General features: G+C 44.4%; 1 protein-coding gene across 1 annotated transcript in view; it reads left to right on the top strand.

Annotated features, from left to right (window-relative positions):
* The window catches only part of Map2k1 (mitogen-activated protein kinase kinase 1), a 66,531-nt gene that overhangs the window by 17,543 nt on the left and 28,190 nt on the right, over positions 1 to 20,798 (top strand). The window contains exons 2-3 of the mRNA XM_021206050.2: positions 15,774 to 15,984; positions 17,934 to 18,080. Of these exons, the coding sequence (XP_021061709.1) occupies positions 15,774 to 15,984; positions 17,934 to 18,080 (358 nt within the window). The remainder of the gene's footprint in view (positions 1 to 15,773; positions 15,985 to 17,933; positions 18,081 to 20,798) is intronic.

The raw sequence follows: 20,798 nt of genomic DNA, 5'->3' as shown, positions 1-20,798 counted from the left end.
TTGAACTCAGGACCTTTGGAAGAGCAGTCGGTACTCTTAACCACTGATCCATCTCTCCAGCCCAAGAGTTTGTTTCTTTATTGAGGCAGAATTTACTGTGAAGCTTTGATTGGCTTGTCTCTTTGTCCTGAGTGCTGGGACTCATAGCATGTGTCAGCATGTCTGATCCTAAACGGAATTTAGGTGAAAACTGAAAAATGGGGCTAGGTATGGTGGTACATGCTTTTAAGTTCAGCCCTTGGGAAGCAGAGGCAGGTTGGTTTCTGTAATTTCAAGGCCAGACTGGTCTAAGTATCATACTAGGCCAGCCAAGGTTACATAGTGACACACTGTCTGACTCACACACACAAAAAAAACCAAACCAAACCTGAAAATTGCATTTAAATTCTTATCTGATTTATGTTACTAGTATTTGCTATCTATCTATCTGCCTATTTAGTCTTTGAATTCAGTAAAGGCTTCGTTTAGATCTTAGCTCTGAAGTAAATTGAAGAATCATGTATAAATGTCCCTTGAGTCAAGCTATTAAAGACATTTAAATTATACTCTCCAGTGTCTAAATGGCAGTCTGAAATGTATGTGTGTGCGTTTGGGGGATGGGCATGTGGGAGTAGAAAGGAGGCATTGTACTGAGATAATATTTTTAGGACGCCAGTGTAATTAACAGACTTGGGGTTTAGAAAATTGCCCTTTAGAAGCTGAGAAATTAAAGTTTTGAGTTTCTTCTTAAATAAATGTTAAAACCCCATGCCTGAATATGTTCAGAGCGATTAAAGTGGAGACACTGGAATAATGGAAAGTATCCAGAAAATATCCTCCCGGAGTGCAAAGCCAGGAAGAGAAAGGACTTCAGTGATGATGGGAACAGTCGGAAGGGATCTCTTCCAGCTTTGACAGCTGATGGTGTGTATGGGGAGCAGAGGATCCAGAGGAGCACTGTTCTGGTCTGTCTAATTTCTAGAAGGTTGAGTTGGACTGAGAAGTTTGGTTAGCAGGCCCAGCTCCATAACTACAGGGTGGCCTCAGGAGAATGCTGTGCTCCTGTGGTGCTGCTCCTGTGGGTGCTCCTATGGGTGCCGACTGTTCAGTGCAAAGTCCAGCATCCTGAAAGAGTAGGAACGAATTGTCTCTTCTGTGGTCCATCTGAATCCAGAGAGTAACCATTTTTTTCAGAGGGGTCTAAAAGTCTTTAGCTTAAGCCTTAGTGCTTTGGAATGGAGGTGCTATGTGTGAAATGTGTGCTTTGAGCTCCTTCCCTGGTATAACTGTTAGCTCGACATTGGGCAATCTTTTGCCCAGGCTGCTTCTCTGAGGTGTGGTGGTGATGGTAATTGCTCTGTCTCTTAGGGTGTAGATCAGATGAGGTACCACTCAGCATACTTTCAAGTTCCAAGTAGGTAGATTTAATTTTATTCTTGGAAGGAACCCTAGAGATGTCCTTTTGTGGTCCTTCGTTTGGCAGAGAAAGAATCTGGGTCTAGAAAGAAGGGTTAGAAGAAGTTGGCATGCACACAGCATTTCTGTTTTGAATCTTGTGTTCTGAGTGGCACAGCCTCTGCTGGTGCTGCACAACAGAAAGGTTTGGCTCCAGCCAACTTAAATCTGAATTGTGATTCTGCTTCTTACTGTCTATGTTGTCTTATGCGTATGCTTTTACATCCTTAAGTCTGTTTCCACATCTGTAAGATGAGTGTGAAAACATTTTTCCAGCAGAAAGGATTTCTAGACTCTGTGGTGTAAACAGTGTTCTGTGATTAACAGGACTGATGGTAATGGGCAGGGCTCGACCCCAGGCCAGGAACTTCACTCTCTCTCTCTCAGGTGAGCTGAGAGAAAGTTCTTAGTTTCCTGAGAGCCTCCGATGCTGGAACTCTTCAGCTGTTCTTTATCCACACAGACTCAGGATAGAGACAACACCGGACATACTTGGAATATTTTGTGATGTGCAGGAAGCAAAAGAATTATTTTCAGTGAAACAGGAGTCTGCAAAAGGTGCCTAGGAAACAACCGCCTAGTGCATCCTAATATAGACTCCTGGCCTGCTAGCTGGCCATCTGCCTGGCCAGCACCACCCGGAAGCAGCTTTTTTCTCCGCAGTGTAAGGAGGATTTCCTGGGCTTTGCATGCATGTGTGCCCCAGTGGGGAGGCACAGTGAGGAAGGACAGTCACTGGCATTTCTGACAGAAGACAGATGTTGGGGATCAGCATCAAGTTCATCTAAACATCTTTCCCTGGCCCCTTACTCATACTGTCTTTACTGGGGAGTCTCTTTGATATCCTCAGTAAGTATAGATATAGAAAGTCACATGTATATCATCATAAACTCTAGGCTATCTCTTGGCTAAATCCACCACAGACCTTTCCTGCACTCCTGTCTGGGCAGTGGTCACCTACTCTGCACACTCATCACAGTTCAGACCACACTGTTGGCTCGGACATGGGGAAGTCTGGGCTGGAAGAGTCTCTTCTTTGTTTTATTGTTTTAAAAAATTGTGTGTATGATGTGTGTGAATGTGGGCTTCCATATCACAGTCTGTGTTGGAGGTCGGAGGACAGTTTTTGGGAATCTATTCTGTATACTGCAGGCTAGCTGACCAGTGAATTTCTGGGAGATTCTTTTTTCTTTTTTTTATTGTCTCTGCCTCCGATGTCATAGTAGTGCTGAGATTACAGATACAAACTATTGTGTACACCTTTTTGTGGGTTCTGAGGACTGAATACAGGTTATTCACTTGCATGATAAGTGCTTTTACCCATTGAGCCATCTCACTGGCTTTATTTAGATCATCAACTTAAAAACAAAAACAAATTATATTTATTTATTTGTGCATGTGTGGGTACATGTATGTGCGTATGTACAGTTGCATGTAACCCACAGTGTGTATATAGATCAGAGTGCAGTTCTTTCCCGCCACCATCTGGAGTCCAAGGATGGAACTCAGATGGATAGACTTCGAAGCAAGCACCTTTACCTGCTGAGCTAGGGCAGGCCTGTCTTCTTAGCACCCAGTGCAAACACATTTCCTATTGTTTGTGTCAGTTTCCTTCACTGTAACAATTCTGAGCAAATCAGCTCATAGAGAAAATAGGAGAGTGGGTATTCAGGAGTCAGAAGAACTGAGAGATTGAGGTCGGCCTGGGCTGACCCCTCCTCCTATAACGGGAGAAAGAGAAAAGAGGGAGAAGGGAGCAGGGGAGGGGAGGGAGGAGAGAAGGATAGAGAAGAGAGACTTAAATGTTGAGGTTCCAGTCCATTGATTGCTGCTGTTATTTTGGGCCTTGGGAAGACAGTACATGGAGATGGTGGCACACGACAGAGTAAAATTGTTCTCTTCGTTATCAAACATACAGAAGAGAAAAGGTGACAGGGGTTTTGTACCTAGCTGTCCTCCCCACCCCACCCCCATCTCCTGCCAGGAGTATCACAGGGTGAGGATACACCTTTCACACTTGGGCCTTTGGGACTGAAGTAACTGGGATCTGATTTGGAAGTTGTGCTGATGACTAAACAAGACTTGAGGTGGACTAAAGATCGGGATGTAGACTGGGGGCCAAAAGGAGCGGCTCTGCTAGCTTCTGTGATGTTCAACTTTGACTTTAGCACTTGATTATTTTGGCTTATATAGCATTTGTGCTGTTAGGCTCAGTGTGCTTGCTCTTGTCATGTCTGTTTATTCCCTTGTGGAATCCTATGGCGTGCTGGTGCTGTCTCTACTTGATGGACAGGAAAGCAAGTTTGTTTTTTGTTTTTAATTGAATTATTTATTTATTTACTTACTTAATGTATGTGACTACACTGTAGCTATCTTCAGACACACCAGAAGGGGGCATTGGTCCCCATTACAGATGGTTGTGAGTCACCATGTGGTTGCTGGGAATTGAACTCAGGACCACTGGAAGAGCAGTCAGTATTCTTAATCACTGAACTATCTCTCCAGCCCGGGGAAGCAGTTTTTGTTACAGGACTTGTGCACGTACGTCATACAGGCCAGTGAAAGGGCCTGCAGTTCTCTTTGCTGCTCTACAGCAGACAGCTCCTTCCCAGCCCAGAGGGGAAAACATATAACAAGTATGTACCGGTTTGGACATCTACACTTTTTTTTGTGGGGCGGGGGGTTGAGACAGGGTTTCTCTGTACAGCCCTGGCTGTCCTGAACTCACTTTGTAGACCAGGCTGGCCTCAAACTCAGAAATCCGCCTGCCTCTGCCTCCCGAGTGCTGGGATTAAAGGCGTGCGCCACCACGCCCGGCTTACATCTACACTATTTTATGCTGTGCCCTCAGCCCTGTGCCTGGTATGGAGGGAGGCTCAGGGAAAGCCTGGGAGGCTTGGATGGATTGGCTAGCCCTTTTATAATGCCATGCTTTCTGCTTATCCCTAGCAACCTGTAAATGCTGGGCTCATGATGGGTATGTGACATTGGTGGCTGAATTTACACAGCACCTGGTGGCTTTTCACACTCCCCCTCATGCCTCTCTGGAGACTAGGATAGGACAGATGGTCATAGACAAAGTATTCTCAGCTCTGCACCCTCTCTTCAAATCACAGCTGAGGGAAAGTTAAGGTTTTGCAACAACACAGTTTTGGTGATGTGATTTCATGCTGCTAGTAAGTTGCTTAACACTCTGCATAGATCACACCTCAGCAACATTCATTTAGTATCAGCTTAATTTTATGTAGGTGGCTGTAGTTCTACCCACCAAGCCTCCTACCCCTTAATAAACTGAGACTGATAAGGTTAACTCTCTGAGCCAGGCAGATTCTGGGTCCAGAATTAAATGAATCATCTTTTTTTCATTAACACCTTTAATTTCTTCTCCACTGAGTATAGATGTCTGCTTTAAAATGTTAGGGGTGGGAACACTCATGACGGTTTAGCTCCCTCCCTGTGTGTGGACTTGAAGAGATTGAGGCCAGAGAGACTGGGCAGTTTACTTGGGAGTGGGATTTAGTGAAGATTGCAAGGAGACCCAGGGCTCCTGGTTTCTCTGAGAGCAGGGCTCCTATTTCTTTTGGGGCTCACTGCCTGCCCTTCACTTCTGTCTTAAGAAAGAGAAAGCTCTATGATCTACTTAATTAAAAAATGAATAAAGGTAAATTTTTGTTCGTGCTAGAGGCCCCAGCCTAGATTTAGATCTAGATTTCTTGATTTATGATTTAAAAAACTTTCTTTTAAACCAGGTGGTGGAGGCTCAAGCCTTTAATCCAATCGCAGCACTCAGGAAGCAGAGGGAGCCTCTGAGTTGGAGGCTAATCTGGTCTACAGAGGCAGTTCTAGGACAGTCAGGGCTACACTGAGAAACCCTGTCTCGAAAACCAAAAAAATGAACAATATCCCCCCCACTTCCCCTCCACCCAAAAAGGAAAAAAAAAAAAAAAACTAACCAAAACAACAATAATAACAAAATCAAACTTTTTCTTTACCAGACTTGGTGGGACTTACTCTTATTATCTCAGCAGTCAGGAAGTTGAGGCCGATGGGTTGAGAGTTCTAGGCCAGCCTGGTTTACAGCCCTGTCTCAAAAACAAAACAACACTACCCTAAATAATTGTGTTGCTTGGACTGGTTTTCTTTCCTATTCATCATTTTTCTCTCTCTCTCTCTTTTTTTTTTTTTTTTTTTTNNTTTTTTTCGAGACAGGGTTTCTCTGTGTAGTCCCTGCTGTCCTGGAACTCACTTTGTAGACCAGGCTGGCCTCGAACTCAGAAATCCGCCTGCCTCTGCCTCCCGAGTGCTGGGATTAAAGGCATGCGCCACCACGTGGCAGTTCAAAATTTATAAGGCCTGAAAAGAGTTAACACTCCTCTCAGAATAGCCAGGCGTCTCCCAGGAAGTAGCAGACAGGCAGGATGTGGCAAACCAGTGGGTGAACGAGAGCCCTGCTCCTAGGAAGAAAAGGAAGTGGGAGAGGCGAGAGGAAGATTGCGAGGACAGGTCTTCCTTCTCACCTCTGCGCTAGATGTGGTTCTTCTGAAGCTAGGCAGACCCAAAATAGCCACGGCCCCGAGAATGCAAGTTGTGCTGAATTGAGAGTTGCCCATTCTTCGCACAACTAATGTGTAGTGGACTGTTCCGTCTTGCATTCTCACCTCCCTATTGCTCTTTTTTGTTTGTTTGCTTGCTCTTTGTTTTTCTTTCTTTTTAAAAAATAGTTAGTTTATGTATGTGAGTACACTGTAGCTGTACAGATGATTCTGAGCCTTCATGTGGTTGTTGGAAATTGAATTTTAGGATCTCTGTTCGCTCCAGCCCAAAGATTTATTGTTATACCTAAGGACACTGTAACTGTCTTCTGACACACCAGAAGAGGGTGTCAGATCTCATTACGGGTGGTAATTACAGCCACCATGTGGCTGCTGGGATTTGAACTCAGGATCTTCAGAAGAGCAGTCAGTGTCGCTAGCCTGCTTTTTTGTTTTTTTGAGAGAGGGTTTCTCTGTGCCTGATGTCTCTGCTCTGTAATTCTATGCTGCTACCTGTACTGTACCTGGCTCCCAATACAAAATTCACTTTATTTTCTTACTTCAGAATTTGCTTTTATACCAGCACTCTGGAGGCTGAGGCAGAAGGATTGCCATGAGTTTGAGGCTAGCATGGACTACATAGTAACTTTTAAGCCAGCCTAGGTTATAGAGTGAGATTGTATCACAAACAAAAGAAGTAAAATTCAAACAAAAAAATAGAACCCCCCCCCCCGAAATAAAAAGGTTTGTTATTGAAGAATAAAGTATATATTATAACCCCATGTATATAAAATACACTATAGTCAGGTATGGTACACATCTCTAGTTCCAACACTTGGTAGGTGGATGCCAGATGATCAAAGAGTTCAAGATCCTTTCTGTGTTGATAGATCCTGTAACTTTAATTTTTTCAAATGCCTATTTTTAATTATGGTTCTTAAATGCTTCAACCTTCCTTGTAACCCACCAGAAGTAGTGGAAAAGAAGGGATATGGGGGAAGTGGACCTGTTCAGAAAGGTTCTTTGGAGCAACTCTTGTCTGTGTTGTCCTGAAATCAGCAGTTCTGTTCACAGGTTAGCAGGTAGTGGCAGCTCAATCCACTTGCAGACACTTCACAGATACACCAGCAGTCCAGTTGGGTAGAGTCGGGATAGCAAACACGAATCAGCAGCAGTGCCATGACCTAGCAAAGATAGCCAGGCCTCAGCCCATGTTCTAGTCAGCAGGAGGGACCAACAGGAACACCAGGAGAAGTTACTGTGCCTCTCTCCAGGGAAGTGAAGATCAGCGAAGACGAGAGACCCACAAGCCTTGCATGGCTAGCTTTATTAGCAGACCTAGCTCAGCCTCCATCACTGTCCTTTTTATACTCTCCAAATGTCATGTGTCCTCCACGGGTCTTGCCTTAGCAAGACAAAACTCTGCCAACCAGCCCAAGTCCTCAGAAGCTGCAAAAAAGCCATGACATACCACCAGGAGTTTTTTGGTGCGTTTCTCTCTATAGAGTCCCAGCTAATGCAGTTCAACTATGCAATGTAAGGCAGACCCGTACATGTGTGTTGTTAACAAAGAATCTTTTATCATGTGTCCTTTCTCGTCCTTGCTTTATCAGAACATGCTCTCTCCTGTGTTTGCTTCAGAGAAAGTTCCTTCACCTGTGTCCACTTCAGCTAAATGTTCTTTCATGTGTTTGCCCCAGCAAAGCACTGTGCAGCCGACTTTCCAAAGAACCTTTAAGTTTTCATTTCACCTCTGAGCTATACTGGAACTCAGCTAAACTGAGGCTTGTTTGTTTTTGGTTTTCTTTGCTAGTTTGATTTTTTTTTTTTTCCTTTGTTTGGGAGAGGGCAGTTGAGACAGGGTCTCTCCACATAACTCTGGCTGTCTTGGAAGTCACCGTTTAGACCAGGTTGACCTCACATTCAGAGATTGTCTGCTTCTGCCTCCCAAGTGCTGAGGTTAAAGGCATATGCTACCATATCCAGCTTGCTAGTTTGATTTTAATAACTAAGTTTCTGGGTCCCAAATGTTACTTCTTCCAGGTAGGTTTTACTCTGTTAGGCTGGCTGCTGTTAACTTGGAGGCCTGACATGGTTTTCCACCCGTAGTTGAAGAAGTTCAGTATCTAAGCAATCACATTTGGACTGCTGGTCCTAATAGTGAGTGAGCTGGTTGAGACTGTTTGTCAGAGGGGATTTGTCCTTCGCGGTGAGACTTGTGACTCTTTCTATGTGTGCTTTAGGTTGAGAGAATGGCTACATAGAAAAGCCTTCCCATCCTTCCCCTGACATCCCTCCCCCAAACAAACAAACAAACAAACAAACCCAAAACTGGGGGCTGGACAGATGGCTCAGCAGTTGTAGTGCACTGGCAGCTTGATTCCCAGCACCAACATGGCTGCACATACCGTCTGTAACCCTAACCCTGAGGAAGAGGATGTGTTCATCCGGGCTTCTGTCTGGGCTGCAGTTAGGCTCTTTTTGCTTTTACCATCCTGGGCCCTCCCAACCACCCTTCTATCCTGTATGGCCTCCACTACTGCTTCTGTTTCTCTCAGTGAGCCATGCTCTTCCTCTTCCCCACACCCCTCAGAGTATGTCAGCCTGGGAGTTCCTCCTCACAGCTTACAGAACCTTTATCCCTTTATCTCTGGGAATAAGTCACTAATAGGAAAATACCTGGTATCAGGGATGAGCCAGGGACGTTTTGTCTGAAAGATAGGAACTCTTTCTTCATCATGGTTTGAAGGAAGAATCAAAGTTTTGATGTTCCAGACCCCTACCATGGAAGAGGTCCGTAATGGTTCCTGGTCTCAAGTAAATTAACATGTATACCATGCTCTAGTATTTGAGACACCCATCTGCGCATCTAAATTCTACTTTTTTTTTTTTTTTTTTTNNTTTTTCGAGACAGGGTTTCTCTGTGTAGCCCTGGCTGTCCTGGAACTCACTTTGTAGACCAGGCTGGCCTCGAACTCAGAAATCCGCCAGCCTCTGCCTCCCAAGTGCTGGAATTAAAGGCGTGCGCCACCATGTCCAGGTAAGGTTTTGTTTATTGATTTAGAAGCTACCTGATTGCAAAGGAAGATAAACATTTGTTCTAACTGACATTTTTCTTTTCTTTTTCTTAGGTTTTTCAGGATAGGGTTTCTTTGTATAGCCCTGGCTATCCTTGAATAATGCTATAGTCTAGGCTGATGTTGAACTCACAGAGATTCACCTACCTCTGTCTGCCAAGTGCTGGGACTAAAGGTGTGCACCAGCAATACTTGACGGACATTTTTTCTTTTAAGCAATATTTTTCTAACATTTACTCTTTCATGTGTGTGTGTGTGTGTGTGTGTGTATAAACATATATTAATCTCCACAAGTTTTTCTTTTATAAACAAGGTCTCACTTTGTACCCCTGGTTGGCTTGCTTTGTAGACTAGCTGACCTTAAATTCACAGAGCTGTATGCTGAGTATTAGGATAAAGACACCTTTCCCAGCTGATTATCTTAATTCTATTTGTTGTCATTGTCTGCAGGATAGCTTATACTAGTAAGTCCCCTTTCCATTTCTTTTTCCTCCCTTTTTTCTCCCTGAGACAGGGTTGTACTCTGTAGCCTAGGCTAGCCTGGAATTCTTGAGAGTCATTGACCTTTGCCTCCTAGGATTATAGTGTAAGGCACCACACCTGGCCTCCCATTCTTTTCCGTATCTGTTTATCTTCTTAGTCCAGTTCCTTAGTTCAGTACAAATCTCTAATCTCTACAAGACTAGAAGATCTTGGTTATAAAAAACCATCTCTGACCTAGGCCTTCTGGGAGCATTAGGGGAAACCTTTGGGCACTAGGCATGTATATAGTGCACATGCATATATCCAGGCAAAAACATTCATACATACAAAATAAAATACTTAAATTTAAAAAACTCTTTGGGGCAGGCATAAAAAGTCAGAAAAGGACTTACAGATGGCTGTGAGACAAACTCCAGTCCTCTGTAAGAACAAAGAGTGTTTATAACTGGTGAGCCACCTCTCCAGTGTTGTTTTGTTTTGTTTCAAGACAAGGTTTCTCTGTGTAGCCCTGGTTGTCCTGGAACTCACCTTGTAGACCAGGCTGGCCTAGAACTCAGTAATCCGCCTGCCTCTGCCTCCCAAGTGCTGGGATTAAAGGTGTGCGCCACCACCACTCTTCTGCTCTCTCTTTAGTGTACTCTCTTAGCAAGTCAGAGCCTGCCACCTATCAAACTGGCTGTGCTGGCATGCACCTGTGGTTTGTGTCTGGAAGCTTGAGGACACACAGTTCTGTTGTCTAGGCAGTGCATAACTCCACGTCCTATAATCCTTAGACCAGCTTCTAAGTTTAGTAGCTGTAGAGCGAAGTGAGAGATCTTGAAGTTGTGTGTCTGACATGGTCATGCTTGTCTGTAACCCCAACACTAGAGAGGTATAGGTAGGAAGATTAGGAATGCAAGTCCAGCCTTGGCTACCACATAATGAATTCAGGGCCAACCTGAGCTACCTGAGATTCTGTCTCAAAAAATACTTAAAATAAGCTGGCTGCAGTGGTACATGCCTTTAACCCCAGCACTTGGGATGAGTTTCAGTACAGCCTGGTCTATATAGTGAGTTCCACTAGTTCCAGGACAGCTAGGGTTACAAGTGAGATCCTGTTTTGGGTGGGTGGGGGCTTTGAAAAGAAGAGTAGTCCTGGGAGCCAGGAGACCTTACCACCTTGTCCTCTCTCATCCTCAGTTTCCTATTCTGTAAAATGAGGATTGAATCCATTTGATGTCCTTAAGGTCTCTCTTTCACTGCTTAATTTAAACTGTTAAACCACAAGACCCCCCAGTGTGTCAGTGTAATTATAATTAGGCTTAGCAGGTCCTGGAGGGAGAGGCAAGAGCCAGCCATCCTACCCAGAGGATCATTCTTTCATTGTGCTTCTGATGTTTCCCCACTCCAAGTGACAACCCTTGTTTTTCTGTGCATTGCCATTTCAAGCCCATAATCTTCTTGTATCTTCTCGAACTTGTGTTTACTGTTAGACACCCATGGTGCAAAATTCACATTTCACTGTGCTGTTTTTGCACTTGAGGGAGTTTGAGTGGATCACAGCTGTTCTCTGGAGAGAAGGAGGGCTGTGTGTGAGTGTGTGTGTAAGAGAGAGGAGAGAGAGAGAGAGAGAGAGAGGGGGGGGGGAGAAGAGAGAGAGAGGAGAAGAGAGAGAGAGAGACTGAGACAGACTGTTGGAGCTCAAAAATTTCCAGTGTCATTTTTGCTGATTTTAGTTAAAAGTAATGGTTCCAAAAGAGGCAGGTTCTTGTTCTCTGAGCTTTGTGGATTTGTGGTGTGGGTCAGCAGTAAGGACCTCTCTTCTTGTTTCCTTTGCTTGAAGCATTTCACCTTGAGAGGGAAAAACAAGACTTGTGACTGGCTTCTCTGTGCAAGATGAGGTGACCCTGAATAGCAACACCTTATTGATTGGTGTCTTTCCAGTGAGCAGTAGAAGCCGAGTTGCTGCCAGGATCTTCACTTTACCTCAGATCTACTAGTTTGCCTTTCATTCTCTGGAAAGACTTAAAAGTGTTGACAGTGCTATAAGAATTCTTAAAGGGAAGGAAGGCAAGACACGGGTCTTGCTGGTGCTGCCTTGGCTTCTCCTGCTCCCATGCTCCTGCATGGATTGCTTTACCGTTATTTAGAATGGGTTAGCACTTCGGGACTTCTCATGAGCTTGTGTGTGACTTTGCCTTGTTGAAGGGAAGCATGAAACTATTACAGTGTATAGAAGAGAGATCTGAAACCTGACAAGGAAGGTGCTTTGTGCAGAGTCCCACTTGTTAATCAAGTTAGCGGATCATTAAGTTAACACCACTGACTCACTTCTCCACCCCCAGGGACCTCCAATGTGCCTGACCGGCACAGCACACAGCCCATCCCGAGGGTCTGGTGGGACTGGGACTCTGGAAAGCACAAATCATTTCCTTAGGTGGTGAAGAAGGGATTAGACCCTGGACATGGAAGTCAGAAAGGAGAGAGGAAAGGATGGAAGGAACCCATGGACCTGGTCTCTTCTGGAAAGTACCAGGTTAACTTGTGACTGCTCTGCTCCCCTCCCAGAACTCACTCTGTAGACCAGGCTGGTCTTGAACTCAGAGAGCCACCTGCTTCTGCTTCCCGAATGCTGGGATTAAAGGTGTGTACCACCCTACCCCACCATCTCCTCCTTTTTAAATCCATTCTGGGAGTAGAACTCAGGCCCCCATCTGTGTGCCAAGTGTTTTACTCACTGAGCCATCTCTCTGCCCCTCTTTTTTTTTTTTTTTTTTCTGATAGAGTGTCACTGTGTAGCCCAGGCTAGCCTGAGACTTGTGGCAGTCCTTTTGCCTCTGTCTCCTGAGTACTAGGATTATAGGCATCTGTCATCACAGTTGTAGTTTGTTTCTGTAGAGCTAGGCAAGTGATGAGTCAGCATCCCCTTTCTCACCTTGGGGAGCAAGTTTTTACTGGCATGAATTCAGAGCGAGGCGGTTGCTCCTCTTCTGTTGAAGAAGGTCAGATAGGTTGTTGTGCAGGGGGGATGCACTTGTATCTGAGACAAAGTTGTCTCCTTTGAAATATGGAATTTTAGGAGTAGGCATGATGTTAAGGTTTGAGTCTTAGCTTTGCTGCTCACTCAGCTGTGTGGCCATGGCTCATTTACTCCTCCCTCCCATTCTTGAGTTTGCTCTAGTGATCTGTTTGATCAGTTCCAGTTCATAGATGTAATGCATATAGCACAGTGCGAGGAAAAGAGCGTGTTCTCTCTTAGACATTCTCCTCCCAGCTGTCCACATGCATGGTGTGTGTGTGTGTGTGTGTGTGTGTGTGTGTGTGTGTGTGTCTTGGGGATTTCAGTTCTATGAGATAAGGTATTACATGAAGTCCAGTCTGGCCTGGATCTCAGGATCCTTCTGCCTGATCCTGGGATTATGGTATCTTCTACCCTGCCAAATTTATGTGGCGATCATAGTCATGGCTTTGTTTGTTAGAAAATCACTATAGCTGAGCTACATCCTTAGTCCTGGTCTACTTATTTTTGACAGCAACTTTTGGATTCTGAATTTATATGCCTCCCTAAAGACTTCCAGGCAGGTGTAATGTCACCTAAGTTTGGGGGAAGGTATCTGTCTGCATTTGACATGTGTTTCTAAATGTGGCTATGGATCCTTTTGTGAAGAGACTTGAGAGGGAGGAAACCAGAGGGCATGTGCATTCCTAATCTGTTACTCGGTTTTATATGCCAGGGTCTCATAACCGAGGGATGAGGGCGATGTGAAACTTAACTAAATATTTTAGCAGAATAAGAATATTGACTAGCTGCCTTAGGCTCCTCATCTACCTTAACAAAAGGCTGTTGGGTAGTTTAAGTAGAAATGTATTTTATCATACTTGTTGAGGTTGGGTGTTCAAGATTAGGCTGTCAACACAGTATGGTTCTGGGGAAGGCCCTTCCTGGTTTGACAACAGCTTGTGTGCTTGCATGGTTTTTCACTGTGTACTGGGAGCAAGAGGGCCACTAAGCCTCCTTGACTAGTATCGAACCTGTTCGACCTCCTTTAGTCTTAATTCCCTTTGGAAAGGCCTGTTCCATACACATCTGTGTGTGACTATGGAAGGGTGTGCGCAGTTTAGACCATGGCACCATCCTTTCCCCAGAGTTACTCAATGAGGTGGCTTTTCCTGTCCTGTGTTGGACCAGCCTGTATTCTGGAGCCATGAGGTCTCTGCCTCTTTCTTCTTGGCCTTTGGAGGGGATGCCAAAGAATAAAGGATTATGCTTCTTCCTTGACTGGCATATCTGGAGACACCAGCACTCTGATGTGTAACAAGTCCTGTTTTGTCACTTGTTTAGACTGGAGAGTGAAATCAGATGAAACACAGTGGATGCTCTCTTTACCAATTCATAAGATTAAGCAACAGGCTTCACTGAACCTTCTTCAGTTTCTGTATGAAGCACTGTGATGTCTGTGGCATTCCATATGTTCAGCTGGTGACTGCTTCCTGCCATGCTCACTTGATTTCTGTGAGATAGCTGGTTCCCAAGCCCATTTTTGCAGCTTTTGGCTTGGTAGCTCAGTTGTTTACATCAAATGGACCTGATGTAAATCAGATGAAATGCCCCTCAAGTGAAGTGCTTTCCTATCTGTCTTTCTTTAAAGGCTGGGTAAAAGCTGATGAAGTAGTAAGGCCACGCTGATGTCACATTAGAGGAGCAGTAAGACTGGGGGAATGAGGAAGTTTTGAATTTGTAGACTAGACATGTGTCTACATTTTCATTTTATCTTGAGGAATTAGGACTTGGAAATCATACATGATATTCAGCATTCTTTGTTCATATAAGACCTTTAATCTCAGCTCTCTGAGTTCATGGCTAGCCTGGTCTACATAGCAAATTCCAGGATAGCCAAGGCAACAAAGAGAGACCCTGGTTTTTTGTTTTGTTTTGTTTGTTGTAAAGATCTGGAAATGGAGCCTTACTCAGGGGGCCTTACTTTGCATTAAAGAATGAGTTGGGGCCCAGTAAATAGCTCAGTGGGGAACAGTATTTACCATATAAACTTGAGGACTGAACTTGGGTCCCCAAGAACCCACATAAAGCTGGATTCATTAGTACATGTCTGTGATCCCAGAGCTTCTGCAGTGGGGTGAGGAGGGGAAGCAGGAGGCTCTTTGGAAGCTTGTGGGCGAGCTAGTCTGTCCTGGGCAGCTGGAGAGTGACTCTGCCTAAAACAAGGTAGAAAGTAAGAGCCAACACCTGAGCTTGTCTTCTGATCTCCTCCATAGATGTCCTGTACTCATACAGACATACACACGGAAGAACAAGTAAAGGAGTATAGATGTGTACTATACAAAAGTAACAAACTTAGGTGTATCTTTTATGAATCGTGATCGAATTTTTTTGATTGCCCTGCTTCCTAGACCATATACTAGAACAGAAGGTTTCCACTGCTCTGTTTCAATTAAAAGTGGGTTTGGCTGAGTGTGGTGGCGCACATCTTTAATCCCAGCACTTGGGAGGCAGAGGCAGGTGGATTTCTTAGTTCAAGGACAGCCAAGGCTACACAGAGAAACCCTGTCTCGAAAAACAACAACAATAACAACAAAAAAGTGGGTTTGGTTAGAGTTGAGAAGGTTTAGTGAATTTTATTTTGTGTATTGTGTAAATTTAATTAAAATTCATTGCTTTCTTTCTGAGATAGGGCTTATTATGTAACCTAAGCCAGCCTAAAGCTCACAGTCCTCCTGCCTCAGCTTCCTGAGTGCTGAGAGTATAGGTAGTCACCACACCTGTCTCTAGTGAGGATTTCAAAAATTACGTGTATTTCTGTGTGTTTGAGTTTGAGTGTGTGTACATGAGTACAACTCCAAAGGCATTGGGTCCTTTGGAGCTGGAGTTACAGGTGGTTGTAAGCAGCCTGACATGGGTGTAGGGAACACCCATGTTCTCTGTAAGAGCAGCAGCAAGTGCTTTTAATGTCAGAGCCATCTCTTAGGTGACTTGTTTTCACTCTTACTAGATTCCTTGGTTCCTCTTGTAGACCTTTAATATATTGAGAGAAATCCAGGGCCCTCATTTTTCAGTGCTGCATTGTGAGATAAAGCAGGGTTGCTGGTGAGACCCTAGGGATGACTGAAATAAGCAGAGCGCTGGTGAGTAGAACTCTTTCAGGCAATACCTTCCTTGGGTCTCCTGTGGGCTTGGTCCCAGAGAGCATGGCTGCAGGGCAGAGCATCTCTGTTCTGCTGCTCTGTGCTGACCTGGTCCTCCTTTGGGCAGAACCAACCTAGAGGCCTTGCAGAAGAAGCTGGAGGAGCTGGAGCTTGATGAGCAGCAGCGGAAGCGCCTTGAGGCCTTTCTGACGCAGAAGCAGAAGGTGGGAGAACTGAAGGATGATGACTTTGAGAAGATCAGCGAACTGGGAGCTGGCAATGGTGGAGTGGTCTTCAAGGTCTCCCACAAGCCATCTGGCCTGGTTATGGCTAGAAAGGTGAGTTTATCTGGGTAAACAGCTAATTATCAATTAGGAATCTGAATGGGCGAAAGAAAGGGAGTTTTTTCTAAGTACTTTTTTGTGCAGTTAGATTGAAAACTTGCTGTCTGTCAGACTGTAGGAAATAAATACTAAGTTCTGCTAGTGTGATATTCAGCATCCCTAACCTGGGGAATAACAGTGGTGACCCTTCTGCTTACTGTGCTATAGGAAGGACACCACATACATTTGTCAAGTGCACAATGGAGCTCCTTTTTTACACTCAGTTCTAGTGATTGATGCTCAGGCCAAAGCTGAGTTTCATGGCTTCAGACTTTACCCAATCCCTTTCCTGTTCACCGTTGATTGTCTGTTATAACACAGCTGCCCTGTATGGAGAGACTACATTCTTCCATGTTTTTCAGCTCACCGGGTTCTTTCTTCTCTCCATGTTTGTATTGTGCTGTACTTTCTAGCTTTCCCAGTGGCATCCATTTTGGGGACTTACCTCTTGTTTATTTCCTGTCAGCTGTTACAACTCATCAATTGTCATATGCCATACTTATTGTCTATGGCGTGACCTTATTAAATAACATTAAATGTGTCTGTCACTTGTCTCCTGGTTAAAACAAGGGGCAGTATTGAAACACATTAGGCAACAGTTGACATTTTGGCTAAATCAATCCTAACAGGTTCCTGAAGTCAAGGAAGAACCCATGGGGTGATTAGGGTTACCCTGCATCAATTCTGCATGCCTTTATACACCACAGCCCTACTGAACTTTGTCCAGAAGGCTGAATTTCCCTCATCTCTAGAAACTTGGCTTTAAAAATGGCCTGTTTGGGGCGTGGAAGATGGCTTTAGTGGGTGAAAGTATGTAAGTATCTGTACTAGTGTGAGTACTGAATGTAGGTCACCAGATCTATGCTGTACTAGTGTGAGTGCTCGAATGTAGATCACCAGACCTACATAATAGCTTGATTTGTAGTATGAGTATCTGAGACCCCAGTGTTTCCATAGTGTCATGGGACTTGTGGCTCAAGTAGCCTGGTGTATGCCACAGGAAAACAGAGTCCAGGGCCTGGAGAGAAGGGTCAGAGGTTAAAAGCAGTTATTGCTCTTGCAGAGGATCTGGGTTGGTTATAGCATCTACATGGTTTCTTAAAACCATCTGTAACTGCAGTTCTAGGGGACCCTGCATACACATGGTGCACATACATATACTCAAGCATACACATATACACTTACATATGAAACAACAAATAAAATTAAAACAAAGAGACCTTGTAGAAGGTGAAGGTGAGGATAGACACCTGAGATTGTCACCTGACCTCCACATGTGCACCATTACATGAGAGGACCTATATTTACACACGTGCTTACACACACATACATATACTTTACACACCCATACAAAGGTAATTAATAATAATAATTTTTAAAATTTATTTTTTCCAAGTATAGGGGTTCATGGCTGTAGTAAGTGTTTGAAAGAATGATGCAGTAAGATTGTGAGTTCCCTGACTGAGCTACAAAGTGAGCTAACCTGGGCACTATGGTGAGTTCCTTTTTCAAAAGAATAGAGAGCTGGAATGTAGCTTGGTGGTAGAGTACTTGCAAGTTTCTGTGTTCAGTCATCAGCACCTTAAAAAGCAAAACCAAGGGCTGGTGAGATGGCTCAGCGGGTAAGAGCACCAACTGCTCTTCCAAAGGTCCCGAGTTCAAATCCCAGCAACCATATGGTGGGTCACAACCATCCGTAACAAGATCTGATGCCCTCTTCTGGAGTTTCTGAAATCAGACACAGTGTACTTACATATAATAAATAAATAAAAATCTTTAAAAAAAAAAAAAAAGCAAAACCAAAAAGCTGTTTCTCTTCTTACCTTTAGGGACTTAAATCTTAAAGAAAGACTTTCTCCTTTACTCCACTTCTTAAAAGCTTTCCCCTCCCGTCTCCCCTTCAGCTGATCCACCTGGAGATCAAACCTGCAATCCGGAACCAGATCATCCGGGAGCTGCAGGTGCTGCATGAGTGCAACTCGCCCTACATCGTGGGCTTCTACGGGGCCTTCTACAGCGACGGTGAGATCAGCATCTGCATGGAGCACATGGTGAGCTGCCTGACAGCCTTTGTAGTGGCTTGGGAACAGGCTGGCTCTGGCATCATCATTGGTTTGGATGGTGACCAGCTCTTCCCTGTCTCCCCATTCCACACCCCAGAGGCCTGGGAGACCTGGGGTGGGGGGCCTGACTGGAGTCTGGTATAGTCACAGGATGACAGCCGTGCTTCTCTTCAAGAAGAGGTGTTAGATGCCAGGAATTCTCAGTGGGCTTTTCTCCAGTATATTTCCTAGTTTGATGGCCATAAGATTTTGATGTAGAGCCGGGCCTGGTGGCGCAGGCCTTTAATCCCAGCACTCGGGAGGCAGAGGCAGGCGGATTTCTGAGTTCGAGGCCAGCCTGGTCTACCAAGTGAGTTCCAGGACAGCCAGGGCTATACAGAGAAACCCTGTCTCGAAAAAACAAAAAAAAAAAAAAAGATTTTGATGTAGTTCAAATCTGGCTAATACAGTTTAAGTCCACTCTATGTCTCTGCCTTTGGAAGGTTTATGATATACTTTAAGGGCAGCCTTGGGATTTGGGGTGGGGGTAGCTGAAGAGAGAACCCNCCCCCCCCCCCCACACTAGTGAAAGGTAAGAGCAAGTCGGTGAATGGCTGTTTATGGGCGAATTACATGTGTGGGAGCTAGTCTGCAGGCCCTTCCTTTTCTTCCCAGTGATAGTGATCATAGCAACAGCATAAAAATGCTCATGCTTGGGGCTGGAGAGAGGGCTCAGTGATTAAGAGCACCGACTGCTCTTCCAAAGGTCCTGAGTTCAATTCCCAGCAACCACATGGTGGCTCACAACCATCTGTAATGGGATCCGATTCACTCTTCTGGTGTGTCTGAAGAAAAACAATGGGGTATTCACATAAAATAAATAAAATAAATCTTTAAAAAAAATGCTCATGCTTGTTGGGAATATATATAGTCTATCAAGTGTCATCCTAAACAAATTAATATTTTATTACATTTTCATAGTCTCCTTTAAAAAGACACTACATTTATTTAGTGAGTGTGAGTGTGTGTGTGTGTGTGTGTGTGTGTGTGTGTGTGTGTGTACTCCACATGGAGGTTTACTTGTGGGAGATGTTTTTTTTTCCTTCTATCATTTGGCCCTAGGAATCAAACTCATGTTGTGAGGTTTTGAAGCAAGCACCCTAACTCACTAAGCACTGACCACAGAGCCATCTCTCCAGCCCCTTGCTGCTACTTCTTTTTTTTTTAAAGATTTATTTATTTACTATATGTAAGTACACTGTAGCTGACTTCAGACACTCCAGAAGAGGGCATCAGATCTTGTTATGGATGGTTGTGAGCCACCATGTGGTTGCTGGGATTTGAACTCTGGACCTTTGGAAGAGCAGTCTGGTGCTCTTACCCACTGAGCCATCTCACCAGCCCCTTGCTGCTACTTCTTAACTGTAACTGCATGCAGTTAGTAAGCCTGTTTAGTCTGTACTTGGCTGACGTCACTGCATAGAGAGGAGGGACTGGGCTTTTTCTATTCTTTAGGCTTAGGATTGCCAGCTTTGTAGGTGATAGAATGGCATAGGAATGTTGTGAATCAGTTGTTTATTTATATCTTTTTCCTCTCATAAATATAAATAAGGATATTGTCATGTTTGCCACCAGTTGTGTTCCTGTTGTCTTTTCTCGAATTCAGGATCTTGTGCATAGTAGGTAAATGCTTTACTCCTAAGCTGTGTCCCAGCTCCACCACTGTCTTGAAAGTTTGCATTATTCCTGACACCCTGGTACAGAGCAGGCACTCAGTAAGTCTGTGTTACTTAAAACCATTTGTTTAGTAAGGCTTCTGTTGCTATGAAAAATGTGATAAATGCTACCAAAAGCAACTAGGTGAGAAAAGAGTTTATTTCAACTTTTAACTCTCAGGACACACTCCATTATTGAGAGAAGTCAGGGGAGGAACTAATGCAGAGTCCATGGATGAATGCTACTTACTGGTTTGCTCCTCATGGCTTCTTCAGCCTGCTTTCTTATAGCACCTAGGACCACCAGCCAAGAGGTAGCACCACCCACAATAATCTGGTTCCTCCCACATTCATCATTCAAGGAAATGTACTACAGGCTTGCCCACAGGCCAGTCTGGTGGAGGTATTTTCTTAATTAAGTTTCCTTCTTCTAAAATGACTCTAGCTTGTGTCAACCTGACATAAAACTAGACAGTGCACTATTTAATTGTGACCTTGAGTAGACTTCCTCATCTCTCTGATTCCCAGTTTTCTCATTTGCAAGGTGGTCATGATTTTATCTGTTTTGTTGCTGTGCAGGTTAGAATGACAAACATCAGTCTGTCAGTATGCCCTCCAGTTCAGAGTATGCATTCTGCAAGTGCTCGTCCCTGCTTTACCCCGTGAGGCTGGCAGGTCAGAGTCAGGGGAGTCTACAGACTGACATCTCTTGTGCTTTCAGCCTGCCGCAGTCGCTGATGTCTCCTGTTCCCATTTCCTTTGACCTCTAGACATAGACTGACTTTCAGAATGGTGCCTGGTCTGAATGGATGCCCCCTCCTCTACCTAAGGAGTCCGTGCCGATCACCTCTCACCCTAACACACATACCTTGGAAGTTAGTAAACCAGGGCCATCTATACTGTTGCAGGCATCAGTCATGGTGCCATTTAGAACTTGGATCCTAGAACCAACTTCTGCATGTTTAAAGGTTATGGAGAAGGTTCTTGTCCTTTTTTATTCTTTTTTTTTTTT

The sequence above is a fragment of the Mus pahari genome, chromosome 10 (assembly GCF_900095145.1).
Source record: "Mus pahari chromosome 10, PAHARI_EIJ_v1.1, whole genome shotgun sequence".
Lineage (NCBI taxonomy): Eukaryota > Metazoa > Chordata > Mammalia > Rodentia > Muridae > Mus > Mus pahari.
The sequence above is the reverse complement of the archived record's forward strand: the minus strand, read 5'-3'. Positions and strand labels throughout refer to the sequence as shown.